This window comes from Oenanthe melanoleuca, chromosome 2 (genome assembly GCF_029582105.1).
Source record: "Oenanthe melanoleuca isolate GR-GAL-2019-014 chromosome 2, OMel1.0, whole genome shotgun sequence".
Lineage (NCBI taxonomy): Eukaryota > Metazoa > Chordata > Aves > Passeriformes > Muscicapidae > Oenanthe > Oenanthe melanoleuca.
The window spans coordinates 147,887,212-147,914,251 of NC_079335.1; the positions used below are offsets into that span (position 1 = coordinate 147,887,212).

The window sequence follows — 27,040 nt, forward strand, 5'->3', positions numbered from 1 at the left end:
GCTGGGATATACTGGGGTGTACTGGGACATGCTGGGACACACTGGGGTACACTGGGATCCACTGGGACACACTGAGGTACACTGGGACACACTGGGATCTACTGGGGTGCACTGGGACACACTGGGGTACACTGGGATCCATCTGGGATCCACCAGCGCCCAGCACAATCCCAGCCCATCACCCACCCCACTCCCACCACCCAGTTCCAATCACTGGTCCCCATTTCACACCCACAGTTCCCAGTTCTCTTTCCCAGCCCCCACACCCATTCCATTTCCCATTCTCCACTCCCAGTCCCCACACCCATTTCCTTTCCCCATTCCCATTCCCATTCCCCATTCCCAGTTCCCATTTCCATTCTCATTCCCATTCCCTGTCCCCATTTCCCATTCCCAGCTCCCACGTCCATTACCAGTTCCCAGGTCCCATTTCCCATTCCCCATTACCAGTTCCCAGTTCCCATTTCCCATCCCCACTCCCATTCCCAGTTCCCATTTCCCGTCCCCACACCCATCCCCATTCCCCATTCCCCATTCCCCATTCCCAGTTCCCATTCCCCACTCCCAGCTCCTCACCCTGTGGCCGCGCCCACGGCTGTCACCCACAGTGTCGCCCACAGTGTCACCCACGGTGTCACCCGCGGTGTCACCCGCGGTGTCACCCGCAGCTCCGCGGTGGCCACGGCCCCCCCGGTGCCCCCCGGCCGGGCCATGGCGGGTCCCGGTTCTCCTGGAGAAGTGGATCCGGGTCACCCCAGTGTCACAGCGTGTCCCTGCGGCCACCCCCGGTGCCACCACCCCTGTGCCACTCACCAGCCCCAGCGCTGGCACTGCCGAGCGCCGCCGCCATTTATGGGGAGTCCCCAGAAGTGCCACCAGCTGCGGTGGCACCGATTGGGCACAGCTGGCACCTTGGTGACAGCAGGGTGACATCTCCCGTTTCCCGGGAGAAGGTAACGGCCCGGGACATCCGGGATTCCCACGGGGACACGGATGTGGCAGGACACGGGTCCTGGTCACGCTCAACCCCCCCTGTCCCCTGTGTCCCCTGTGTCCCGTGTGCTCCATCTGTGTCCCCTGTGTCCCTTGTGTCCCGTATGCCTCATCTGTGTCCCCGTGTGTCCCATCTGTGTCCCGTCTGTGTCCCTTGTGTCCCGTATGCCTCATCTGTGTCCCCGTGTGTCCCATCTGTGTCCCCTGTGTCCCATCTGTGTCCCCTGTGTCCCGTCTGTGTCCCGTCTGTGTCCCCTGTGTCCCATCTGTGACCCTTTGTGTCCCATCTGTGTCCCCTGTGTCCCATCTGTGTCCCCTGTGTCTCGTCTGTGTCCCGTCTGTGTCCCGTGTGCTCCGTGTCCCGTCTGTGTCCCCTGTGTCCCATCTGTGTCCCCTGTGTCCCATCTGTGTCCCCTGTACCGCTCCCCGTGTCCCCACGTCCCCGCCCTCTGTCCCCTCACGTCTCCCGTGTCCCCCAGCCCCGTGTCCCCCACAGCGCGCTCCTGTGCTGTCCCATGTCCCTCCCGTGTCCTCCATGTCCCCGTGTCTACCCCGTGTCCTTGTCCCGATGTCTCCCTGAGTGTCCCCATGTCCCTGTCCCGTGTCCCCCCCATGTCCCCGGCTGTGTCCCCCCATGTCCCTGTCCCGTGTCCCCGCCATGTCCCTGTGCCGTGTCCCCCATGTCCCTGTCCCGTGTCCCCGCCATGTCCCCGGCTGTGTCCCCCCCATGTCCCTGTCCCGTGTCCCCCCATGTCCCTGTCCCGTGTCCCCCCATGTCCCTGTGCCGTGTCCCCCCCATGTCCCTGTCCCGTGTCCCCCTCATGTCCCTGGTGTGTCCCCTCCATGTCCCTGTCCCGTGTCCCCCCCATGTCCCCGGCTGTGTCCCCGTGCCCCCCTCGTCCTGTCCCCGACCCAGCCGTGTCCGTGTGCGTGTCCCCTCCAAACGGGACACCCGGTACGGCACGGGGGGGGGACACGGGGACACGGAGGTGACACGGGGGCCACGGAAACGAGGGGGGCCACGGAGGTGACACGGAGGGGACACGGAGGGGACACGGAGGGGACACGGGGGCCACGGACACGGGGGGAGCACGGAGGTGACACGGAGGGGACACGGAGGGGACACGGGGGCCGCGGACACGAGGGGGGACACGGAGGTGACACGGAGGGGACACGGAGGTGACACGGAGGGGACACGGAGGGGACACGGGGGCCACGGACACGGGGGGAGCACGGAGGTGACACGGAGGGGACACGGAGGGGACACGGGGGCCGCGGACACGAGGGGGGACACGGAGGTGACACGGAGGGGACACGGAGGGGACACGGGGGCCGCGGACACGAGGGGGGACACGGAGGTGACACGGAGGGGACACGGGGGACACGGGGGACACGGACACGGACACGGGGGGACACGGAGGTGACACGGAGGGGACACGGAGGGGACACGGAGGGGACACGGAGGGGACACGGGGGCCGCGGACACGGGGGGCGGTCCCGGCGGGGCGGGGGGACCGGCGGCCACCGCGGGGGGCGGGGCGCGGCGGCGGCGGTGGCGGCGGGACCGGGGGGGCCCCGAGGCCACGGGTACGGCGGGACCGGCACCGGGACCGGGACCGGGATCGGCACCGGGACCGGGATCGGCACCGGGACCGGGAGGGGGAGGGGCAGGAAGGGCGGGGGGAGGGGCAGGATGGGAGGGCGGGGACGGGAAGGGGAGGGGAGGCACGGAGGGGACGGGGGGGGGAACAAAAAGGGTTTGGGGGGGCACGAGGGGGGACTGAGGGGGCTGGGGGGCGGAAAGGGTTTGGGTGGGGGTACGGGGGGGCCGAGAACGGGGGTGGGGTGGCCGTGAGCTGCGGGGGGGCCGGGACGGGGACACCACTCCCGGGTTCACCCCAGGGAATCCCACGGGACCCCCCCGAATCCCCCCCGAACCCCTGTGACCCCCCCGGACCCGCCGGGCAGGGCAGTGGGGATCCCACCGTGCCCTGAACCCCCCGGGTGTGCAGGGGGACCCTAATTCGGGTCTGGGGGGCCCCCCCACCGCAGGTCCCCCGGTGGGCAGGACGGAGCCGGAGGAGATGGAGGCCCCGGGATGCACCGGCTCAGGTGGGGACGGGGGGTTCCGGGCGGGGGCTGCCGGGGTCCCGGGGGGCTCCCCTGAGCCGGGGAGGGACCCGTCTGTGCCTGTTTGTCCCCGCAGCGTGGCTGGTGGTCCCCAAGGCGGAGGTGACGCCCGAGGGTGACAGGGATGATGCAGAGGACCCGGAGCTGCACGGCTCAGGTGAGGGACACGCGGGCACTGCCGGGCGTCCCCTGGGGCCACACGGTCACTGTCACCCTGTCCTGGGGCTGGTGGCAGCGCTGGGTGCCTGGGGGACGGTCACCATGTCCCCAGGGCCAGTGACTGTGCCAGGTGCTCCAAGTGACGGTCGCCGTGTCCCTGGTGCCGTTGGCCTTGGTGGTCACCGTGGCCGTGCCAGGACGCGCCGGCGTTGCCACGTCCCCTCGCTGTCCCCGCAGGGCAGTGGCTGGTGCGGAAGGTGAAGGTGGAGGAGGAGGAGGAGGAGGATGAGGCCGAAGCTTGGGCTCCTCAGCCGCTGCCCGGCGCCTTCCCCCCCGACCCCGCGGGCAGCCCGGGCTGCAAGGCGGAGGAGCCGGGCCCGGAGGAGCTGGCGTACGGGGCGGTGCCGGCCTGGGCAGCGGGGCCGCGCCTGGACGGGACCGGGATCGGCACCGGGATCGGCACCGGGATCAGCACCGGGATCGGCACCGGGATCAGCACCGGGATCGGCACCGGGATCGTGATCAGCACCGGGATCAGCACCGGGATCGGCACCGGGATCAGCACCGGGCTCGGTCCCGGCGGCGCGGGGTGCGGGCGCTGCTCGCAGCCCGGCCCGCGGCCCTTCTGCTGCCCGCAGTGCGGCAAGGCGTTCGGCAAGAAGGCGCACCTGACGCGGCACCTGCGGGTGCACACGGGCGAGCGCCCCTTCCCCTGCGCGCACTGCGGCCGCCGCTTCCGCCAGCGCATCCACCTGCGCTCGCACCTGCGCACGCACACGGGCGAGCGGCCCTACCCCTGCCCGCGCTGCGCCCGCCGCTTCCGCAAGAAAACGCACCTGGACCGGCACCTGCGCACGCACACGGGCGAGCGGCCGCACCCCTGCCCGCGCTGCGCCCGCCGCTTCGCGCACCGCCAGCACCTGCTGCGCCACCTGCGCCTGCACGGGGAGCCGGGCCCGGCGCTGGGACACCGGCACGGGCACGGGGATGGGCACGGAGAACCGGGCCCGGGGCACAGACACTGCCCTGGGCACGGGGAGGGGCACGGAGAACCGGGCCTGGGGCACGGACACTGCCCTGGACACGAGGAGCCGGGCCCGGGGCACGGACACTGCCCTGGGCACGGGGAGGGGCACGGAGAACCGGGCCTGGGGCACGGACACTGCCCTGGACACGAGGAGCCGGGCCCGGGGCACGGACACTGCCCCGGGCACAGCGATGGGGACAGGAACGGGGACGGCCCCGCCGAGGAGAAGCCGCTGCCCTGCCCCGGCTGTGAGATGAGCCTCAGCTGGAAGCAGAAGCAGAAGCAGCTGGGGCTGCCCGCGGGAGCGCTGCCGGCAGCGGGGAACGGGCACCCGGAGGAGCACCGGGACCGGGACCGGGACCGGGACCGGGACGGGGACGGCGCTGCTGAGGAGAAGCTGCTCATTTGCCCGCAGTGTGGGAATGCGCTCAGCTGGAAGCAGAACCCGTCGCACCTGTGGCATCACCTGGAGAGCCTCGGCTGTGCCCAGGACCCCCTGCAGCCCCCCCAGGACCCCCAGCACCCAGCACAGGCGCCCACGGCCGAGCGCCCCTTCCTGCAGGACGGTGTCCCACCCCACCGCTGTGCCCACGACCCCCGGCCCCTCCCGCAGCCCCGAGTGCCCGGCGCCCAGGACCACCAGCACCGGCCGCAGGTGCCCAAACGTGGCTGCGCCCAGGACCCCCCGCAGGCGCCCCCCGCCCCGCGCCCCTACACCTGCCCCCAGTGCGGGCGCGGCTTCGGGCGCAAGGCGCACCTGGCGCGGCACCTGCTGGTGCACTCGGGCACGCGGCCCCACGCGTGTCCCCGCTGCGGCCGCCGCTTCAGCTCCAAGACCAACCTGGGCCGGCACGAGGCCGTGCACACGGGGCTGCGCCCGCACCGCTGCGCCCGCTGCGGCCGCGGCTTCACCCGCAAAACGCACCTGGAGCGCCACGAGCGCACCCACGGCACCGCCACCGGCACCGCGACGGGCACCGGGACGGGCACCGGGACGGGTACAGGGGCGGGCACGGCCACCACCGGCACCGGGACGGGCACAGGGGCGGGCACGGCCATCACCGGCACCGCGACGGGCACAGGGACGGGCACGGCCATCACCGGCACAGAGGCGGGCACGGCCATCACCGGCACCGCGACGGGCACGGCCACCGCTGCTGCTGTCCTTGGTGTCACCGGGTCCCCGCTGAGCTGGGCAGAGCCCCCCGCCCTCTGCCCCTGAGCGCCAGGAGGTGCCAGCGGGTGCCGGTGGTGAATGCTTGGCACTGCGGTGTCAGGAGGTGCCGGGGGACCCTGATGGCACCGGGATGTGCCAGGGGACCCAGGGGCTGCCAGCGCTGCGTCCTTGGCGCACCGGGATGTGCTGGGAGGTGCCAGCGCCTCCAGCGGTGCCGGAGGTGACCCCTCGGCCCTGGGAGGTGCCAGGAAGGGCCGGTGCCACATCCTGAGCGCCGGGATGTGCCGGGGGCCCGGCAGGGGGATCCCACAGGATGCTGCGGCCCGTTCTGCCAGAGCAGCCGCCGGAGCTGCGGGCGGTGGCGCTGGGACACCCCCGGGAGGGACGCGGGGGTCCCGGCAGTGGCGCTGCCGCGGGCGGGACACCCCGGGAGTGAAGCCGAGCTGCCAATAAAGGAGATTTAATGGAACTTTCGGGGGGCCCGGGGCGATCTCGGGGCGGGAGGACGGGCCGGGGGCGAGGGGGGCGTGGCCTGGAGGGGGCGTGGTCAAACGAGGGGCGGGGCTGCCGCTCATCCCAGCAGGGCAGGGGCGGGACCTCGTTCCCATGGTAACGGGGGCGGAGCTTTGTCCCCATGGTAACGGGGGGTGGTGCCTCGTCCCCATGGGAACGGGGGCGGGATCTCGTTCCCATGGCAACAGGGGGCGGGGCCTCGGGGCCGCCGGGAGCTGCCGTGCGGTGAGAGCGGGGGGGGGGATGGGGGGATTTGGGGAATTTGGGGGGTCCTGGGGGCACCAGGGCGCTGACAGAAGGGTCTGGGAGCTGCGGGGAGGCACCGGGGGTCTGTGGGGTCGGGGGCTGCGTCTGGGGGTGTAACGGGGGCAATGGGCAGGCCTGGGGGCACCGGCGATGGAACACGGTGGGTCTGGGGGTGTTGGGGTGCGGGGGGGGCTCCCCATGGGCGCTGCTCCTGTCCCTGTGCCCCAGGTTCGCCCCCGATACGCCCCACGCGTGTCCCCTGGCCACCGCAATGGCCTTTGGGTCCTACACGTGTCCCCAGGACCACCCCAGCTGTGTCCCACACGTGTCCCCGCAACCCAGGGCACCCCAGATGTGTCCCACACACGTCTCTGCCCCCCAGTTCCCACCCAGATGCGTCCCAGGTCACCCCACAGCCACGGTGTCCATCCAGAATCGTTCCCCGGTGCCACCCGCGCCCCCTTTCCCTGCTCGGGGTCCCCACGGGGATGGGGGGGGCGCTGGGAGGAGGAGGTGACACCCCCAGATGTGCCCGTTGTGTGTCCCTGAGCCCCTCACACACCCCACAGGCTGCCCCGGAGGTTCCCAGTGCCACCCAGGGCATCCCAGTGCCACCCCAGAGGGCTCCCAGTGCCACCGCAGCCCCTGTGTCCCCCAGGGATCCCCCCGCAGGGATGGAGGGGCGCGGGGAGGAGGCGCCGGAGCCGGAGGTGTCGGATCCATCCGAGGAGGAGGAGGAGGAGGAGGAGGAGGAGGAGGAGGAGGAGGAAGGCTCCGGGGTGCGGGTGACGCCGGCGCTGCTGAAAGCCGCCACGGGCGAGTTCTCCCTGGACTCCATCCTGCTGCTGCAGCTGCGCGGCCGCGGCATCGCGCACCTGGGCTGCCTGGCCGACTGCTCCAACCTGGAGTGGCTGGACCTGTCGGGCAACGCCATCGCGGGGCTGGCGCCGCTGGCCGCGCTGCGCGCCCTGGCCGTGCTCAACCTGGCGGGGAACCGCGTGGCCAGCGTGGAGCCGCTGCGGGGCTGCCGCAGCCTGCGCCAGCTCAACCTGGCGGGCAACCGGCTGCGCAGCCTGGGCCAGCTGCGCTGCCTGCGGCACCTGCGGCACCTGGAGAGCCTCCGGCTGCGGGACCCGCGCGGCGACCTGGGCAACCCGCTGTGCGCCGCGCCCGCCTACCGCGCCGCGCTGGCCGCGCTGCTGCCCGGCCTCAAGGCCATCGACGGGCAGCGGGTGGCCGGCCGCGGCAGCGAGCTGTTCCGCCTGTGCGGGGAGCTGGACGCGGCGCTGGGCGCCGAGCCCGAGCCCGGGCCCGCCGCGGCGCCGCCGGCGCAGCCCTGGGTGCGGGCCGGGTTCTGGGAGCCGCCGCCGAGCCGCAGCGCCGTGCTGGACGAGGCCACGCGGCAGCTCGGGCAGGCCCTGCGCGAGTGCCGGGAGCTCGGGCTCCGCGCCGACCGCTCCATCGCCCAGGCACGCCGGGCGCTCGGGCGGCGCCACCGCGGCCAGCTCGGCTGCTGAGGGTGGCGAGGACGCGGCAGGGACACCCCCCGAGGCGCCCCCGGAGCCTGGAGCCCGCGCTGGATGAGCTGTGGGAGCGCAGAGGGGGAGTGGAGAGACCCCAAAGTCACCGCGGCTCAAAGGCATCGTCATCTGAGCCAAGGGACCCCGAAAATGGGACTGGAGAACCCCCAGAGCCACCACAGCCCAAAGCTATCATCATCTGAGCCAAGGGACCCAAAAATGGAACTGGAGAAACCCCAGAGCCACCACAGCTCAAAGGCATCGTCATCAAAGGGACCCCGAAAATGGGACTGGAGAAACCCCAGAGCCACCACAGCCCAAAGGCACCGTCATCTGAGCCACAGGACCCCAAAAATGGGACTGGAGAACCCCAGAGCCACAGCAGCCTGAGCTGTGAGACCCCAAAAATGGGACTGGAGAAACCCCAAAGTCACCACGGCTCAAAGGCACCGTCATCAGAGCCAAGGGACCCCAAAAATGGGGTCAGGAGAACCCCAGAGCCACCACAGCTGAAAGCCATCATCATCAGAGCCACAGGACCCCAAAAATGGGATTGGAAAACCCCCAGAGCCACCACAGCTCACAGGCATCGTCATCAGAGCCAAGGGACCCCAAAAACGGGGTCAGGAGAAGCCCAGAGCCACGGCAGTGTGGGGACACAGGGGGACCCCGAAGCCAAGGCTGGGATACCCCCAGAGCCACCACGAGTCCAGCTCATTCATCATCTGCACTGTGAGACCCCAAAAACGGGGCCAGGAGACCCTCAGTGCCACCAGGAGCCTGTGTCCCTCATCTCTGAGCTGTGGGACCCCCAGAGCCACCACAGGACCCCCAGGGGACACCAGAGCCCAACCCCGGCCGTGGGACATCTTGGGGACAAGGGGACGTGGTGGCACCGTGCATTAAACATGTCCCCCCCTCCGGTGTCCTGTCCTGTCCCTCCACTGCTCATGTCCCTGTGTGACCCTGGGGACAGCAGGTGACACGGAGCCCACCCACCATGTCCCTGTGTCACCCTGGGGACAGCAGGTGACACGGAGCCCACCCACCATGTCTCTGTGTCTGTCACCCTGGGGACAGCGGGTGACACGGAGCCCCCCACCATGTCCCTGTGTGACCCTGGGGACAGCGGGTGACACGGAGCCCACCCACCATGTCCCTGTGTGTGTCACCCTGGGGACAGCGGGTGACACGGAGCCCACCCACCATGTCCCTGTGTGACCCTGGGGACAGCGGGTGACACGGAGCCCACCCACCATGTCCCTGTGTCACCCTGGGGACAGCGGGTGACACAGAGCCCCCCACCATGTCCCTGTGTCACCCTGGGGACAGGAGGTGACACGGAGCCCACCCACCATGTCCCTGTGTCACCCTGGGGACAGCAGGTGACACAGAGCCCCCCACCATGTCCCCGTGTGTCCCAGGGGTGACAGGGGTGGCAGTGAGAGCCGTGACCGCGGAGCCAGCGCTGGGTTTATTGGGGGGCGGGCACAGCTGTGGGGGGGACACGCGCGGGACCCTGGTGGGTCACGCGGCGCTGGGGGTGACACGCAGGACAGGGCGGTGGCAGCAGCGTCCGGCGGCGCCCGGAGCGGGGACACGGCGGGGGCGGGGCTGTGACCGATCCCCGCCCCCGCCCGGGGGTCCCGGGGGTCCCCCTAGGCCGGCAGCCCCCGCGAGAACGCGAACATCCCGGGCAGGTACGGCCCGTCCCCGCCGCCGCCCGCCGCCTCCACCGCGCGGCACTCGGCCTCGTCCCGCTGGCGGATCTCCTGCGGGCACGGAGCGGCTGGCACCGGGACACGGGGACACCGGGACACGGGGACACGAGGGGAACCGGGGGGCACCGGGGACAGCAGGGGGCACCGGGACACGGGGGGAACCGGGACACGGGGGGAACCGGGGGGCACCGGGGACAGCGGGGACACGGGGACACTGGGGACAGCGGGGACAGTGGGGATACTGGGACAGTGGGGACAGCGGGGATGCTGGGGACACCAGGGACACTGGGGACAGCGGGGACCATGGGGACAGTGGGGGTGCTGGGGACACTGGGGACACCACGGGGACACCGGGGACATGCGGGGACACTGAGGACACCGGGGGGACACTGGGGACACTGGGGACACCTGACCTTGGCCGCCAGGTGGTGGCTCGGGCCGCAGTTGTGGTACTTGTCCAGCACCTTGGGGACGTCGCTGGTGTCGAACTTGTAGCAGGCCAGGCAGGTGGGCTTGCGCTGGGGGAGGGGCACGGGGGGGAGGGGCGTCACCCGCGGACCCGGGGACCGCCCCCCCTGCCCCACCCCAGCACCCCTGGAGGGCAGGGGGCTGGTGAGGGGCTGGGTGACCCCTGGGATGTCCCCAAGGGGTGGGGACAGCTCGGAATGTGTCCTGAGGGAGGGGGTGACACCCCAGGACAGGTCCCAGGGGGGATGGGATCAGCCCGGGATGTGCCCAGGGGAGCAGGGACCCCCCAGGACCCCCCAGGACACCCCAGGACAGGTCCCAGGGGTGCCCAGGGGAGCAGGGACCCTCGGGACCCCCCGTCCCCCCCCGTCCCCCCAGGCCCCCCGCCTCCCCAGCCCACCCCCGTCCCTCCCAGTCCCCCAGCCCCCCCAGCCCCCCCAGCCCACCCCAGTCCCCCCAGTCCCTCCCAGTCCCCCCAGTCCCTCCCAGTCCCCCCAGTCGCCCTCCCAGTCCCTCCCAGCCCCCCAGTCCCTCCCAGTCCCTCCCAGCCCCCCAGCCCCCAGCCCCCAGTCCCCGCCTCACCCCGCTCTCCAGCGCCCGGCAGTGCCGCTGCGGGGCCCGTTTCCGACACGCCGTCTGCGCCAGCCCCAGGCGCAGCTGCACGAAGGTCCCCGAGGGATCCTCCTGCGGGGCGGGGCTGGCAGCGCGGGGCAGCACCCCAAAACCCCCGGGGGGACCCCGACCCCCGGAGCGACCCCAAACCCCACAGAATAGAGCCCCCGCTGAGACCCCAAACCCCAGGAGGGACCCCAAATCCTGCAGGGGAGCCTGAGCCCCACGGATGCCAACCCCTGGGAGGGACCCCAAAGCTCCCATAGCAACCCCAAATCCAGGGGTGACCCCAAATCCTGCAGCTGAACCCCACAGATACCAAGCCTTGAGAGGGACCCCAAAGCTCCTATAGGAACCCCAAACCCCAGGAGGGACCCTAAATCCTGCAGGAAACCCTGAACCCCACAGATGCCAACCCCTGAGAGGGACTCCAAAACTCCTAACAACCCCAAATCCCAGAGATGACCCCAAATCCTGCAGCTGAACCCCACAGATGCCAAGCCTTGAGAGGGACCCCAAAACAACCCCAAATTACAGGGGTGACCCTGACCCTGGGAGGGACCCTGAACCCCGGAGACCCTCAGGGAAATCCATCCCAGAATGAGCCCGGGGGGCTCCCAGGTGGGTGAGGGGCCCACGGGGGGTCCCAGGGGCGCTGGCCCGGCCCAGGCACGGGGCGGTGCCCGGGGGCACCGGGGGCACCGGGGGCAGTTAATGAGTAACCGAGCTCAGCCAGCGGGGCCGGGGGCACCCGAAACCCCCGTGGGCCAAAGGCCAAAATATCCCACGTGGGACACCCCAACCCCCTCAGCACCCAAATATTCCACATGGGACACCCCAACCCCCTCAGCACCCAAATATTCCCTGTGGGACACCCCAATCCCCTCAGCACCCAAAAATCCCACGTGGGACACCCCAACCCCCTCAGCACCCAAATATTCCCCCTGGGACACCCCAATCCCTCAGCACCCAAATATCCCACGGGGGACACCCCAACCCCCTCAGCACCCAAATATTCCCCCTGGGACACCCCAATCCCCTCAGTGCCCCCCCTATTCCTCCTGGGACACCCCAATCCCCTCAGCACCCAAATATTCCCCCTGGGACACCCCAACCCCCTCAGCACCCAAATATTCCCCCTGGGACACCCCAATCCCCTCAGTGCCCCCCTATTCCCCCTGGGACACCCCAATCCCTCAGCACCCAAATATCCCACATGGGACACCCCAATCCCCTCAGCACCCAAATATTCCCCCTGGGACACCCCAACCCCCTCAGCACCCAAATATTCCCCCTGGGACACCCCAATCCCCTCAGTGCCCCCCTATTCCTCCTGGGACACCCCAACCCCCTCAGCACCCAAATATTCCCCCTGGGACACCCCAACCCCCTCAGCACCCAAATATTCCCCTGGGACACCCCAATCCCCTCAGTGCCCCCCTATTCCCCCTGGGACACCCCAATCTCCCCCCTCACCCCCCCCCCCCCCCCCGTTCCCTCTGGGACACCCCAACGCCCCTCCCCCCCATTCCCACGCTCATCCCGGACCCCGAACCCCAAATCCCCGCCCCCAACCCTGCTGCTCCCACGCTCGGTGACCCCGTTAACCCCTGACCCCTCCCTGACCCCCTGGACCCCAAACCCTCCATCCCAATCCCCTCCCCCCCCTCGGGGCCACCCCCGCCCCCTCCCCATTCCCGGGGCCAAATCCCGGTGCCCAAATCCCGGTGCCGAATCCCAAATCCCAAATCCCGGTGCCCAAATCCCAAATCCCGGTGCCAAATCCCAAATCCCAAATCCCGGTGCCAAATCCCAAATCCCGGTGCCCAAATCTCGGTCCTGGTTCCGAATCCCGGTCCCGGTGCCCAAATCTCGGTCCTGGTTCCGAATTCCGGTCCCGGTGCCCAAATCCCAAATCCCAAATCCCGGTGCCCAAATCCCGGTGCCGGCGCCGATTCCCGGCTCCCGGTGCCCAGATCCCGGTGCCCAAATTCCAAATCCCGGTGCCGAATCCCGCTCCCGGTGCCGTATCCCAAATCCCGCTCCCGGTGCCCCATCCCAAATCCCGGTGCCGAATCCCGAATCCCGCTCCCGGTGCCGCATCCCGAATCCCGCTCCCGGTGCCGAATCCCGGTTCTCAGATCCCAAATCCCGGTGCCGAATCCCGAATCCCGCTCCCGGTGCCGAATCCCGAACCCCGTCGCGCACCCGCTCGATGACCCCGTCCACGTCGCGCTCCCTGAAGAGGAAATGGACGTTGCTGCGCCCGTGGAAATATTCCAGCACGTCACGCACCACGCGCCGCTGCAGCGGGGACGGGCCCGCGGCCCCCGCGGCCACCGCGGCCCCCGCCAGGGCGAGCGGCAGCCACAGCGACACCGGGAGCGGCACCGGGAGCGGCACCGGGAGCCTCATCCCGCCCGAGCCGCGCCGATCGCCGGGGCTGGCACGGCGCCGGCATCAGCCCATTTCCTGGGAGCGGCCCCCAGCCCGGGACGGCCCCCGAATCCTGGGATCGGCCCCCAAATCCTGGGATTGGCCCCCAAATCATTTCCTGGGATCGGCCCCCAAATCCTGGGATTGGCCCCCAAATCATTTCCTGGGACCGGCCTCCAAATCCTGGGATTGGCCCCAAATTCTGGGATCGGCCCCCGAATCCTGGGATCGGCCCCCAAATCCTGGGATTGGCCCCCAGCCCGGGACCGGCCCCCGAATCCTGGGATCGGCCCCCAAATCATTTCCTGGGATCGGCCCCAAATCCCGGGATCGGCCCCAAATCCCGGGATCGGCCCCAAAATCCTGGGATCGGCCCCCAAATAATTTCCTGGGATCCGCCCCCAAATTCTTGGGATCGGCCCCCAAATCCTGGGATCGGCCCCCAAATAATTTCCTGGGATCCGTCCCCAAATTTTGGGATCGGCCCCCGAATCATTTCCTGGGATCGGCCCCAAATCCGCCCTCGCGCGGCCCCGCCGTGACTCCCCCACCCGCGGGGCGGGGGAGGGGCTGGGGTGGGAATGGGATGGGAGAGACCCGGGAACGGCGGCACGGGCTGGGAACGGGCTAGTGAGCGCCGGGAATGGGCTAGTGAATACCGGGAACGGGCTAGTGAGCGCCGGGAACGGGCTAGTGAGTGCCGGGAACGGGCTAGTGAGCACCGGGAACGGGCTAGTGAGTGCCGGGAATTGGCTACTGAGCGCCGGGAACGGGCTAGTGAGTGCCGGGAACGGGCTAGTGAGTGCCGGGAACGGGCTACCGAGTACCGGGAACGGGCTAGTGAGTGCCGGGAACGGGCTAGTGAGCGCCGGGAACGGGCTAGTGAGTGCCGGGAATTGGCTACTGAGCGCCGGGAACGGGCTAGTGAGTGCCGGGAACGGGCTACCGAGTACCGGGAACGGGCTAGTGAGTGCCGGGAACGGGCTAGTGAGCGCCGGGAACGGGCTAGTGAGTGCCGGGAACGGGCTAGTGAGCACCGGGAACGGGCTAGTGAGTGTCGGGAACGGGCTAGTGAGTACCGGGAACGGGCTAGTGAGTACCGGGAACGGGCTAGTGAGTGTCGGGAACGGGCTAGTGAGTGTCGGGAACGGGCTAGTGAGCGCCGGGAACGGCGGCACGGGCTGGGAACGGGCTAGTGAGTGCCGGGAACGGGCTAGTGAATGCCGGGAATTGGCTACTGAGTGCCGGGAACGGGCTAGTGAGTGCCGGGAACGGGCTAGTGAGTGTCGGGAATTGGCTACTGAGTGCCGGGAACGGGCTAGTGAGCGCCGGGAACGGGCTAGTGAGTGTCGGGAACGGGCTAGTGAGTGCCGGGAACGGGCTAGTGAGTACGGGAACGGGCTAGTGAGTGCGGGAACGGGCTAGTGAGTACCGGGAATTGGCTAGCGAGTGCCGGGAACGGGCTAGTGAGTGCCGGGAACGGGCTAGTGAGTGTCGGGAACGGGCTAGTGAGTACGGGAACGGGCTAGTGAGCGCCGGGAACGGGCTACTGAGTGCCGGGAACGGGCTAGTGAGCGCCGGGAACGGGCTAGTGAGTGCCGGGAACGGGCTAGTGAGTGTCGGGAATTGGCTACTGAGTGCCGGGAACGGGCTAGTGAGTGTCGGGAACGGGCTAGTGAGTGCCGGGAACGGGCTAGTGAGTGTCGGGAACGGGCTAGTGAGTACGGGAACGGGCTAGTGAGTACCGGGAACGGGCTAGTGAGTGCCGGGAACGGGCTAGTGAGTACGGGAACGGGCTAGTGAGCGCCGGGAATGGGCTAGTGAGTGCCGGGAACGGCGGCACGGGCTGGGAGTGGCTGCGGGCCCCGGGAACTCCCTCCTGCTGTTCCCACTGTCCTTGTACTGGGGGAGCACTGGGGCTGTACTGGGAGCACTGGGAGCACTGGGAGCTGTACTGGGGGAGCGCTGGGAGCACTGGGGCTGTACTGGGAGCACTGGGGCTGTACTGGGGCTGTACAGGGAGCACTGGGAGCTGTACTGGGAGCACTGGGCTGCTCAGAGCCGCCGGGGCTGCCGGGATTGTTTTGGTTAATGAGCGGAGCCGCTCTTGGGTGTCCGAGGTGAAACATCCTGGCGTGAGTCCCGAGGAGGAGAAAAGTCCCAAAGAAAAGTTCCAAATAAAAGTTCCAAATAAAATAAAAGTCCCAAAGAAAAGTTCCAAGTAGAAGAAAAGTTCAAAATAAAAGTCCCAAATAAAAGTCCCAAATAAAATCCCAAGTAAAAGTCCCAAATAGAAGAAAATTCCCAAATAAAACAAAAGTCCCAAATCAGAGAAAAGTCCCAAAAAAAAGAAAAGCCCCAAATAGAAAAATCCCAAATAAAATAAAAGTCCCAAATAAGAGAGAAGTTCCAAATAGAAGAAAAGTTCAAAATACAAGTCCCAAATAGAAGAAAAGTCCCAAAGAGGAGAAAAGTCCCAAATAGAAGAAAAGTCCCAAAGAGGAGAAAAGTCCCAAAGAGGAGAAAAGTTAAAAATAAAAGTCCCAAATAAAATAAAAATCTCAAATAAAAGTCCCAAATAAAATAAAAGTCCCAAAGAAAAGTCCCAAATAGAAGAAAATTCCCAAATAAAATTCCCAAATAAAATCCCGGATGAGCAGCAGCAGCTCCCGAGGCTGCAGCTCTTCCTGCGGGTGATGGTGGGGACAGACAGACAGACAGACAGACAGACAGACAGACACACAGACAGACAGACAGACGGACAGACAGACACTCTGTGCCCATCCCCCGCTGAGCTGAACCTGAACTGGGGGGAACTGGGGGAACTGGGGAAACTGGGGAAACTGGGGAAAATGGGGAAACTGGGGGGACTGGGGGAACTGGGGGAACTGGGGGAACTGGGGGAACTGGGGGGAAACTGGTGGGAAACTGGTTTGGAACTGGTGGGAAACTGGTGTGGAACTGGAGTGAAACTGGAGTGAAACTGGTGTGGAACTGGTGTGGAACTGGTTTAGAATTGGTTTGACACTGGTTTGAAATCGGTTTAAAATCGGTTTGGAATCGGTTTGAAACTGGTTTGAAATTGGTTTGGAATTGGTTTGACCGCGGTCTGAGCCCGGTCTGAACTCGGTTTGGAATCGGTCTGACCCCGCTCTGACCCCGGTGTGACCCTGCTGTGACCCCGCTGTAACCCCGCTCTGACCCCGCTGTGACCCCGGGCTCTGTTTCTCGCCCCGATCCGGCTCTGCAGCTCTCAGTCGCTTTCTCCCGGCTCAGTCTGGATTAAAGCCCGGCCTGCAGCGCCGGCTCCGGGGGGTTTAATGAACTTTAATTCCTGAGGGTTTAATTCCGGTTCTGCACCCCGAGGGACCTGGGAGGGATCACAGGGGTCAGCCACACACGGGGCACTGGGGGCACTGGGGGCACTGGGGGCACTGGGGCTGTACTGGGGCTGTACTGGGGCTGTATTGGGGGGCACTGGGGAGCACTGGGGGCACTGGGGCTGTACTGGGAGCACTGGGGCTGTACTGGGGGCACTGGGGAGCACTGGGGGCACTGGGGAGCACTGGGGGCACTGGGGCTGTACTGGGGGCACTGGGGCTGTACTGGGGAGCACTGGGGAGCACTGGGGCTGTACTGGGGGGCACTGGGGCTATACTGGGGGCACTGGGACTGTACTGGGGACCCTAAGGAGCACTGGGGCTGCACTGGGGCTATACTGGGGAGCACTGGGGGTCACTGTGGCTGTACTGGGAGCACTGGGGGGCACTGGGACTGTACTGGGGACCCTAAGGAGCACTGGGGCTGCACTGAGGCTATACTGGGGAGCACTGGGGGTCACTGGGGCTGTACTGGAGAGCACTGGGGGCACTGGGGAGCACGGGGGGACACTGAGGGGTCACTGGGAGCACTGGGGGGTCACTGGGGCTGTACTGGGGAGCACTGGGGAGCACTGGGGCTGTACTGGGGAGCACTGGGGGTCACTGGGGCTGTACTGGGGGGCACTGGGACTGTACTGGGGACCCTAAGGAGCACTGGGGCTGCACTGAGGCTATACTGGGGAGCACTGGGGGTCACTGGGGCTGTACTGGGAGCACTGGGGGGCACTGGGGCTGTACTGGGGGGCACTGGGGGGGGCGGGGTCTCCCAGCCCCTCGGCGCCGGCAGGGGGCGCTGTCCCGGCCCCGCCCCCCGACCCGGAACGGGGCGCGGCCGGAAGCGACGGCGGCGAGCGGGCACCGTGACGTCAGCGACGCGCTGACGTCACCGCGCGCGTGACGTCACCGCGGCGCGGGGCAGCGGCCGCCCGTGAGTTTCCCCGGGAGGGACGCGCGGGGGTCGCGGGCGCGGGCGGGCGGGGCCGGGGGGTCCCGGGCGGGGTTTGGGGGTCCCGGGGGGTCCCGGGCGGGGTTTGGGGGTCAGGGGCTGTTGGGGTCCCGGGGGGCAGCGGCGGCTCCGGGGCTGGGGCTGGTGTCGCCCCGAGCCCCCCAGAGCCGGGACCCCCGAGCGCCGGGAGCTGCCGCAGGGGCCGGGGGGGCCCGGGGGAACCCGGCCGGTGGTACCGGGGCTGTGCGCGGATCCCGGGGCGTTCCCATCTCCCGGTGCCGTTCCCGGTTCCCGGTGCCATTCCCTTTTCCCCGTGCTGTGCCCGGATCTCGGGGCCATTCCCATTTCCCGGGTCTGTTCCCATTTCCCGGTGCCGTTCCCATCCCCCGGGGGTATTCCCGGTTCCCGGTGCATTCCCGGTTCCCGGTACCGTTCCCGGTTCCGTGCCGGTGCCATTCCCATCCCCCGGGTCTGTTCCCATTTCCCGGGGCCATTCCAGGTTCCCGGTGCCATTCCCATCCCCCGGGGCTATTCCCGGTTCCCGGTGCCGTTCCCATCTCCCGGTTCCATTCCCGGTTCCCGGTGCCGTTCCCATCTCCCGGTTCCATTCCCGGTTCCCGGTGCCATTCCCATCTCCCGGTTCCCGGGGCCGTTCCCGGCCGCACAGCCGGTTCCGTGCCGGGGCCGTTCCGCGCTCCCCGCTGTCACTGCCCCCATCCCAGTATCCCGTTATCCCATCCCAGTATCCCGTTATCCCATCCCAGTATCCCGTTATCCCATCCCGGTATCCCGTTATCCCGGTATCCCATCCCGGTATCCCGAACTACAACTCCCAGCTCTCCCGGCTCTCGCCGTTCGCAGCCGGATCCGGCCCCGCTCGGCGCCTTCCGCACCCCAAATTCCGGGGGGAGGAGGAGGAGGAGGAGGCGGGGGGGGCCGAGGCCGCTCCGGGACCGCCGCGTTCCCGGGCCTGGTTCCGCTCCCGTCCCGTTCCATTCCCGTTCCGTTCCCGTTCCGTTCCCGTTCCCTCCCGTCCCCTCCCGTCCCTCCCGCTCTCATCCCGCCTCTCCCGCTCTCCAGGACCCCGCGGCCATTTGAGGGACTCGCTGAAGGAGGAGGGAGGCCGGGAAGAGGCCGGGAAGAGGCCGGGAAGGGCCGGGAGGCCGCGCTCCAGCCCCGGGACCGGACCGGGACCGGCACCGGCACCGCCATGTCCGCGGGCGGCGCGCCGCAGGTACGGCGGGTCCGGGGGGATTCCCGGGGGGATTCCCGGGGGGATTCCCGGGGGGATCCCCGCTCCTCCCCTCCCCGCGGCATCTGGGGGGTTTCCCGATGAGTTTTTCCATTTTTTTCCCCTTTTTTTTTTGGAGCCCCCCCAAGAGTTTTCCCGGGAAATCGGCGCGTTGGGAAAGTCCCGGAGCGCGGGGGGGGGTCCCCGACCGGGGCTCGGGGTTTGGGGGCACGGGAGGGATCCGGGAGGGCAGGGGGGGACTTGGGGGGCTCAGTGTCCCCCGAGAAGCGGGACAGGAAAGGTTCCTCCTCCCTGCGGGTCCTGGCTGGGAAAGGAACCGGTTTGGGGTGTGGGCAGGGACCCGGTTTGGGGGAACAGGGACATGATTTGGGGGACAAGGACCCAATTTGGGGGACAGGGACATGATTTGGGGGACAGGGACATGATTTGGGGGACAAGGACCTAATTTGGGGGACAGGGACATGATTTGGGGGCAGAGACATGATTTGGGGGACAGGGACGTAGTTTGGGGAACAGGGACTTGGTTGGGGGACAAGGACCCAATTCGGGGGGCAGGGACAGGTTTTGGGGAGCAGGGACCTGGTTTGGGGGAACAGGGATCTGGTTTGGGAGCAGGGATCTGGTTTGGAGGGGTGGGGTCTCGTTTGGGGTGTGGGGGGCAGGGATCCAGGAGCAGGGGCACAGGGACAGGTCCCCAGACCCCCCAAGTGACCCCAGCCCCGCCCCCAGCCCGCCCACGGCCTGGACCTGCTGCCGTACTCGCGGCTCAGCCCCGCGCCCCGGGCCGGGGCCCCCCTGGACGCCGTGGGCGCCGACATCCCCTCGGACCCCTGCACAGGTGAGGGGCTCGCAGGGGCTCACCGGGGCTCGCAGGGGCTCGCAGGGGCTCACCTGGCCTCACCTGGCCTCGCCTGGCCGGGGCTGGGAGTTCTGTGGGAGATGAAAGCGCTCGGGGATTCCCGGGTGGGAGCGGCTGCGGGAGGGGGGAGGGGTCGGACCCAGCTCACCTGGGCCAGGTGTGGGAGGCAGCTCCAAACCGCGGCCAGGGCCGGCTCTCCCAGGAGGAGTTCAGTCCCAGTTTCATCCCAGTTCGATCCCAGTTCAATCTCAGATCAATTCCAGTTCAGTCCCAGTTTAATCCCAATTCAGTCTCGGCTAAATCCCAGTTCAGTCTCAGATCAATCCCAGTTCAGTCCCAGTTTAATTCCAGTTCAGTCTCGGCTAAATCCCAGTTCAGTCTCAGATCAATCCCAGATCAATCCCAGTTCAATCTCAGTTCGATCCCAGCTCAATTCCAGTTCAATCCCACTCAGTCCCAGCTCAGTCCCAGCTCTCCCAGTTCAATCCCACTCAGTCCCAGCTCATTCCCAGCTCATCCCAGTTCAATCCCAGCTCAGTCCCAGCTCAGTCCCAGTTCAATCCCAGTTCAATCCCAGCTCAGTCCCAGCTCATTCCCAGCTCATTCCCAGTTCAGTCCCAGTTCAATCCCAGCTCAGTCCCAGCTCAGTCCCAGCTCTCCCAGTTCAATCCCAGCTCATTCCCAGTTCAGTCCCAGTTCAGTCCCAGCTCATTCCCAGCTCCCCTGCCCCCAGGGTACCGGTTTTTCAAGCCCGGGGGTTTGTTTGGGATGAAGCCGCCGGAGGAGCCGTTCGGAGCCGCTCGCTCGGGCCCCGAGGAGCCCAAGGGGCTGGGGAGCCCCTGCGCCGGTGAGCCCGGGCTGGGGGGCTGGGGGGCTCAGGAGCCCGGGCTGGGGGGCTGGGGGGCTCAGGAGCCAGGATGTGTAGGGCTGGGGGCTCAGGACCTGGATCTGTGGGGCTCAGGGGGGCTCAGGGGAGCTCAGGAGCCAGATCTGTGGGGCTGGGGGTCCAGGACCTGGATCTGTGGGGCTGGGGGCTCAGGGGGCTCAGGAGCCAGATCTGTGGGGCTGGGGGCTCAGGGGGGCTCAGGACCCAGATCTGTGGGGCTGGGGGCTCAGGGGGGCTCAGGACCCAGATCTGTGGGGCTGGGGGTCCAGGACCCAGATCTGTGGGGCTGGGGGCTCAGGGGGGCTCAGGACCCAGATCTGTGGGGCTGGGGGTCCAGGAGCCCGGGTCTGTGGGGCTGGGGGTCCAGGACCTGGATCTGTGGGGCTGGGGGCTCAGGGGGCTCAGGAGCCCGGGTCTGTGGGGCTGGGGATCCAGGACCTGGATCTGTGGGGCTGGGGGCTCAGGGGGCTCAGGAGCCCGGGTCTGTGGGGCTGGGGATCCAGGACCTGGATCTGTGGGGCTCAGGGGGGCTCAGGAGCCAGGATCTGTGGGGCTGGGGGTCCAGGACCTGGATCTGTGGGGCTGGGGGCTCGGAGTAAGGACGGGCTGGGATGGTTTGGGTGGTTCTGAGCCAGTTCAGAACTTTCTGGGCCCAGTTGGGCGCAGTCCTGAACCGGTTTGGACCAGTTTAAAGACCATTTTCAGCCATTTTGGGCCAGTTTTCAGCCATTTTGGGGCCGTTCTGGGCCGGGTCAGAGCCATTTGTGACCAGTTTGTGATAATTGTGAGGCAATTTGTGGCTGTTGTGGGCAAGGTCTGTGAGCCAGTTTTGGATATTTCAGAGCAGCTTTGGCCATATAAGAGCAGTTTTGGCCATTTTAGAGCAAATTTGGCCATTTTAGGGCAGTTTTGGATATTTCAGAGCAGATTTGGCCATTTTAGAGCCATTTTGGCCATTTTAGATCAAATTTGGCCATTTTAGATCAAATTTGGCCATTTTAGGGCAGCTTTGGCCATTTTAGATCAGTTTTGGCCATTTTAGGGCAGCTTTGGCCATTTTAGAGCAGCTTTGGCCATTTTAGAGCTGTTTTGGATATTTCAGAGCAGCTTTGGCCATTTTAGAGCAGTTTTGGATATTTCAGAGCAGCTTTGGCCATTTTAGGGCAACTTTGGCCATATCAGAGCAGTTTTGGCCATTTTAGGGCAGTTTTGGCCATTTTAGGGCAGCTTTGGCCGTTTTAGGGCAGCTTTGGCCGTTTTAGAGCAGCTTTGGCCGTTTTAGAGCAGCTTTGGCCATTTTAGAGCAGCTTTGGCCATCTTAGAGCAGTTTTGGGCATTTTAGGGCAGCTTTGGCCATTTCAGAGCTCTTTTGGATATTCTAGAGCCGTTTTGGCCATTCTAGAGCCGTTTTGGCCATTCTAGAGCCGTTTTGGCCATTCTAGAGCCGTTTTGGCCACGCTGAGCCCGTTTGGACCATGTTGGACCCGAGTGTCACAGACTGGGGGGTTCGGGGTGCCTCAGAGGCCCTTCGGGGTGCCCCAGACGGAGCGGGGGGGGGGCCGGAGCCGGGTCCCCCCGCTCGGGATGGCCCGGGGCGCAGCGGGAGCCGGGATGACGCCGGCGTCTCTCCGGTGCAGTGGAGCCCGGGCGGGTGAGCAAGGTGGAGCCCGAGGAGAAGCCCGGGATCGGCGCCGGCTCCCTGGAGCTGTTCCCGGCGGCGGGCGGCAGCTCCGGCCGCTGGTTCCCCGGCGGGCAGCGCGGCCCCGAGCCCCCCCGGGACCCCCCGGCGCCCCGCGGCGGCTGCTGGGGGGCGCAGGGGGGCGTCCCCGGCCCGTTCCGCTGCGGCCAGTGCGGGAAGGGCTTCCGGCAGAAGCAGAGCCTGGTGACGCACGAGCGCATCCACACCGGGGAGAAGCCGTTCCGCTGCGGCGACTGCGGCAAGAGCTTCTCGCAGCGGCCCAACCTGCTGACGCACCGGCGCGTGCACACGGGCGAGCGGCCCTTCCCCTGCGGCCAGTGCGGCAAGAGCTTCTCGCAGAAGGCCAACCTGCTGGCGCACCAGCGCATCCACGGCGCGCACCCCGAGGAGGGCAAGGCGCGGCCGCGGGCGCCGGCGCGGGGCTGCGGCGAGGACGCGCCCTTCGTGTGCCCCGAGTGCGGCAAGAGCTTCCGCCAGAAGCCCAACCTGATCACGCACCGGCGCATCCACACGGGCGAGCGGCCCTTCTCCTGCTTCCTGTGCGGCCGCAGCTTCAACCAGAAAACCAACCTGGTGACGCACTACCGGGTGCACACAGGTGAGCGGCCCTTCGCCTGCGCCCAGTGCGGCAAGCGCTTCACCCAGAAAACCAACCTGGTCACGCACCAGAGCACCCACACCGACCTGCGCCCCTTCCCCTGCGCCCAGTGCCACAAGTGCTTCAAGGACAAGGTGTCCCTCAAGGCCCACCAGAAGACGCACGCCCCCCGCCAGCGCCGCTGCCCCGCGCGCGGCCCGGCCCCCGCCGCGCCCTTCGGGGCCGCGCCCGCCCTGCTGCCCCCCGCGCCCGCCCCGCACGACCCCGCCCCGTTCGCCCCCAAGCTCCCCGAGGGCGCCGAGCTCTTCCCCTGCCCCGACAAGGGCTTCCCCCCGCCGCCCCCGCCGCCCCCGGCCCCGGGCGAGCCCCCCTTCCCCTGCGCCCACTGCGGCCAGGGGTTCTGCCCCAAGCTGCCCCTGCTGCGGCCCCCCGAGGCGCCCGCCGCCCCCTTCGCCCCCGGCCCTCCCCTCCTGGGGCCCCTGGGGGCGCAGCCGGGGCCGGGGGACGCCGCGGGCCCCCCCGCCCCGGAGAAGCCCTTCATCTGCAACCAGTGCGGGAACAGCTTCGGGCTCTGGCTCGCCCTCGTCGCCCACCAGAAGAGCCACGCGGGGCACAAGCCGTGCCCCGGCGCGCCCCCCGCCGAGCCGGGCGCCGAGCGGCCCCCCGGGTCCCCCCCGGCGCGGGCGGCGGGCGAGGGCCGGGCCTGGCCGTGCCCCGAGTGCGGGCGGGGCCTGGCGCCGTGCGAGCGGCCGCCGCGGCACGGGCAGGGCGCCGGCGGGCGCGGCCCCTTCCGCTGCGACACCTGCGGCAAGCGCTTCAGCCTCAAAACCAACCTGGCCACCCACCAGCGCATCCACACAGGTGAGCGGCCCTTCACCTGCGGCGTCTGCGGCCGCCGCTTCAACCAGAAGGGCAACCTGGTGACGCACTACCGGGTGCACACGGGCGAGCGCCCCTTCGCCTGCGCCCAGTGCGGGAAGCGCTTCGCGCAGAAGCCCAACCTGCTGGCCCACCAGAAGACGCACCTGGGCCGCCAGCCCTTCACCTGCCTCGAGTGCCCCAAGCGCTTCAAGAGCAAACTGTCCCTGCGGGTGCACCAGCGCGTGCACAGCGGGACCCCCGGCGCGGCGCCCGGCGCCCTGGACCCCGCCGGGAGCCCCTTCCCCTGCGCGCTGTGCGGGGAGGCGTGCGCCGAGCACGGGGGGCTGCGGCCGGGCCACGGCGGGGAGCAGCTGCACGGCTGCGCCAAGTGCGCCCACGGCTGCGCCGAGCGTCCCCACGGCTGCGCCGAGCATCCCCACGGAATTACCGAGCGTCCCCACGGCTGCACCGAGCATCCCCACGGAATTACTGAGCATCCCCACGGCTGCGCCGAGCGCGCCCACACCTGTGCCGAGCATCCCCACACCTGCGCCGAGCGGCTCCACAGCTGTGCCGAGCCGCGCCGCGCCTGCGGGGAGCATCCTCACCCCTGCGGAGACCATCCTCACCCCTGCGGGGAGCATCCTCACCCCTGCGAGCGGCCCCACCCCTGCGGGCAGCCGCAGCCGCAGCCGCAGCCGCAGCCCTGCGCCGAGCGGCCGCCCCACTGCGCGGAGTGTCCCCACCCCTGCGAGCAGCCCCACGCCTGCAGCAAGCGGCCCCACGCGTGTGAGCAGCCCCACGGCTGCGCCGAGTGTCCCCACGGCTGCGCCGAGCATCCTCACCCCTGCGAGCGGCCCCACCCTTGCGAGCAGCCCCACACCTGCGCGGAGCCGCCCCACGCGTGCGCCGAGTGTCCCCACGCGTGCGCCGAGTGTCCCCACGGCTGCGCCGAGCGGCCCCACACCTGCGCCGAGTGCGGGAAGCGCTTCCGGCAGAAGGTGAACCTGGCCGTGCACCTGCGCACGCACACCGGGGAGCGCCCGTTCCGCTGCGCCGACTGCGGCAAGGGCTTCAGCCAGAAGGCGCACCTGCTGCGGCACCGCCGCACCCACGGCGCCGCCGAGCCGCCCCCCAAGGGCCCCGAGCCCCCCGCGCTGCTGCTGCCGCCCTGCGCCCGCGCCGCGCCCCCGGCGCGCCCCGACAGCCCCTCGGGCGCCGCCGACATCCTGCTGCAGCTGATGCAGGACGAGCCGCCCCCCGGCCCCGCCGCCGCCCCGCTGCCCCCCTGCAAGTGCCCCGGGGGGGGCCCGAGCCCCCGGGCGCCGGGGCTGCCCCCGCCCTGCTGCTGCGCCGCCTGCCTGGCCCCCCGCCCGCCGGAGCCCCCCCGGGCGCAGCTCTGGGCGCCCAAGGCCGGCGGCTGCGCTCGGGCTTTCGAGGAGAAGCGAGTGCCGGGAGCGCCGGAGCGCGAGTGCGGCGAGGAGAAGCCGGCGCCGTGCCCCGGCTGCCTGTGAGCGCCCCCGCGCCGGGACCCCCGCCCTGCCCCCACAGCGGAGCCCAAACCGAGACCCCCGCAGCCAGCAAGGGCCGCCCTCGGCTCCTGCGCTCGGCCTCGGTGAGCCTGGAGAGGATGGAAGGAGGGGACGGAGCCGAGGGGACAGAACCGAGGGGACAACCACAGGAATGGAGCTGAGGGGACAGAACCGAGAGGACAGAGACAAAGGGTTGGTGCCAAGGTGGCACAGCCAGCCCGATTTCAGCACTGGGACTTGGAGGAGCCTCCAGCCTCGAGCAGAGCCAGGCTGGGACACGGCACAATCCCGACAGCCAGGCTGGGACATGGCACATTTCTGGCACCCAGGATGGGACATGGCACAATCCCGACACCCAGGATGGGACATGGCACGTTCCCGGCAGCCAGGGTGGGACATGGCACGTTTTTGGCAGCCAAGCTGGGACATGGCACATTTTTGGCACCCAGGATGGGACATGGCACGTTTCTGACACCCAGGCTGAGACATGGCACATTTCTGGCACCCAGGATGGGACATGGCACGTTTTTGGCAGCCAAGCTGGGACATGGCACAATCCCGACACCCAGGCTGGGACATGGCACGTTCCCGGCAGCCAGGCTGGGACATGGCACGTTTCTGACACCCAGGCTGGGACATGGCACATTTTTGGCAGCCCGGCTGGGACATGGCTCGTTCCCGGCTCGGGAGGACACCGAAGGCTGGAGGAGCCGCAGCAGGGCGCGTTCAGCTCGGATCTGCCGTGTCGGCTCCGGCCCGCGGAACAGGAACCGCCGGACGCGGTGGAGCCGCACCCGCTGCTTGGGACAAGAGGGACTCGAGGGCTCCCTCGGCTTCCAGAACCTTCGGCTGGGTGGGGTCCCTGAGGACTCGGGGGCCGCTGGGGGGCTCAGCCCTGCCTGCAGGGCCCGGGGGCTGCCGGGGGTGGGGGCAGCTTGTGCTTGTGCTTGCTCTGGTAACCGCGCTTTGGGACTCAGTCCCGCATTTGGGGTGGGGGGCGCCGCTGGGCCGCGGTGGTGCGAGGGGCGGGGGGGCTCCAGTGGCGCACGCGGGGTCCGTGTGGTGTCGCCGTGTCCCCCCCCCGTGTGACAGAGCCGGGGATGACGATCTGCGGCGGAGTTTCGGTCACAGACCCCGCGGGGAGCGGCCGCTGCTCGCCCCGAAGGGACCCGGACACCGGGACGGGCACCCCCGGCTGGGCGGGGGTCCCGCTCCTGCCCCCCGCCCCCAGCTCTGCTCTCTGCAATTCTATTTTTTGAGGTTATTTAAAATAAAAGCTTCGGATGGCTCTGGGGCTCCAGGTGCTGTGTTTGGGGCTGGGGGGACACGGGGGTCACTGGGATCCTGGGGCTGGGGGCGCACGGGGGTCTCTGGGAGCCTCAGTCCTGGGGCTGGGGGCGCACGGGGGTCTCTGGGATCCTGGGGCTGGGGGGCACGGGGGTCACTGGGATCCTGGGGCTGGGGGGACACGAGGGTCTCTGGGAGCCTCAATCCTGGGGCTGGGGGGATACGGGGGTCTCTGGGAGCCTCAATCCTGGGGCTGGGGGCGCACGGGGGTCTCTGGGAGCCTCAATCCTGAGGCTGGGGGCGCACGGGGGTCTCTGGGAGCCTCAATCCTGGGGCTGGGGGCGCACAGGGGTCTCTGGGAGCCTCAATCCTGGGGCTGGGGGGGACACGGGGGTCTCTGGGAGCCTCAATCCTGGGGCTGGGGGCGCACAGGGGTCTCTGGGAGCCTCAATCCTGAATGGGGGGCACGGTGGTCTCTGGGAGCCTCAATCCTGGGGCTGGGGGGACACGGGGGTCTCTGGGAGCCTCAATCCTGAATGGGGGGCACGGGGGTCTCTGGGAGCCTCAATCCTGAATGGGGGGGACACGGGGGTCTCTGGGAGCCTCAGTCCTGGGGCTGGGGGCGCAGGGGGGTCTCTGGGAGCCTCAATCCTGGGGCTGGGGGCGCAGGGGGGTCTCTGGGAGCCTCAATCCTGGGGCTGGGGGGGACACGGGGGTCTCTGGGAGCCTCAATCCTGG

At 68.6% G+C, this 27,040-nt stretch overlaps 5 protein-coding genes across 9 annotated transcripts in view; 3 read left to right on the forward strand and 2 right to left on the reverse strand.

Moving 5' to 3' along the window:
- LOC130248854 (SCO-spondin-like) overlaps window positions 1–713 on the reverse strand; it is a 38,193-nt gene extending 37,480 nt beyond the window's left edge. The window contains 1 exon segment of the mRNA XM_056482879.1: window positions 577–713. Coding sequence (XP_056338854.1) covers window positions 577–713 — 137 coding nt within the window.
- Window positions 1–13,090, reverse strand: part of RARRES2 (retinoic acid receptor responder 2) — a 107,589-nt gene extending 94,499 nt beyond the window's left edge. For 2 of the 5 annotated variants that reach the window (XM_056485991.1, XM_056485990.1), the window contains exons 1-4: window positions 12,775–13,077; window positions 10,537–10,638; window positions 9,900–10,004; window positions 9,397–9,537 (exon numbers count right to left, since the gene is read on the reverse strand). In XM_056485991.1, coding sequence (XP_056341966.1) covers window positions 9,424–9,537; window positions 9,900–10,004; window positions 10,537–10,638; window positions 12,775–12,981 — 528 coding nt within the window. In that variant the 5' untranslated portion in view covers window positions 12,982–13,077 and the 3' untranslated portion in view covers window positions 9,397–9,423. Of the gene's footprint in view, window positions 1–5,485; window positions 5,496–9,220; window positions 9,538–9,899; window positions 10,005–10,536; window positions 10,639–12,774 lie in introns of those variants that run through there. The other 3 variants (XM_056485992.1, XM_056485989.1, XM_056485993.1) reach the window with 3 other exon arrangements.
- The window catches only part of AOC1 (amine oxidase copper containing 1), a 71,813-nt gene that overhangs the window by 34,126 nt on the left and 10,647 nt on the right, over window positions 1–27,040 (forward strand). The gene's annotated exons all lie outside the window — the stretch shown is intronic.
- On the forward strand, window positions 2,537–26,303 carry LOC130248855 (uncharacterized). The gene is made up of 13 exons (XM_056482880.1): window positions 2,537–2,580; window positions 3,046–3,105; window positions 3,200–3,280; window positions 3,520–5,478; window positions 7,053–7,714; window positions 9,428–9,543; window positions 12,708–12,965; window positions 13,655–14,197; window positions 14,449–14,723; window positions 18,093–18,562; window positions 19,310–19,418; window positions 20,158–20,286; window positions 21,963–26,303. Exons 2-13 carry the CDS (start codon window positions 3,078–3,080, stop codon window positions 24,995–24,997), a joined length of 7,665 nt encoding a protein of 2,554 aa, XP_056338855.1. The 5' UTR covers window positions 2,537–2,580; window positions 3,046–3,077; the 3' UTR covers window positions 24,998–26,303.
- LRRC61 (leucine rich repeat containing 61) lies at window positions 6,904–7,907 on the forward strand. The gene is given in 2 exon segments (XM_056485985.1): window positions 6,904–7,728; window positions 7,730–7,907. Coding segments are annotated over 2 exon segments (909 nt in total). The 5' UTR covers window positions 6,904–6,919; the 3' UTR covers window positions 7,830–7,907.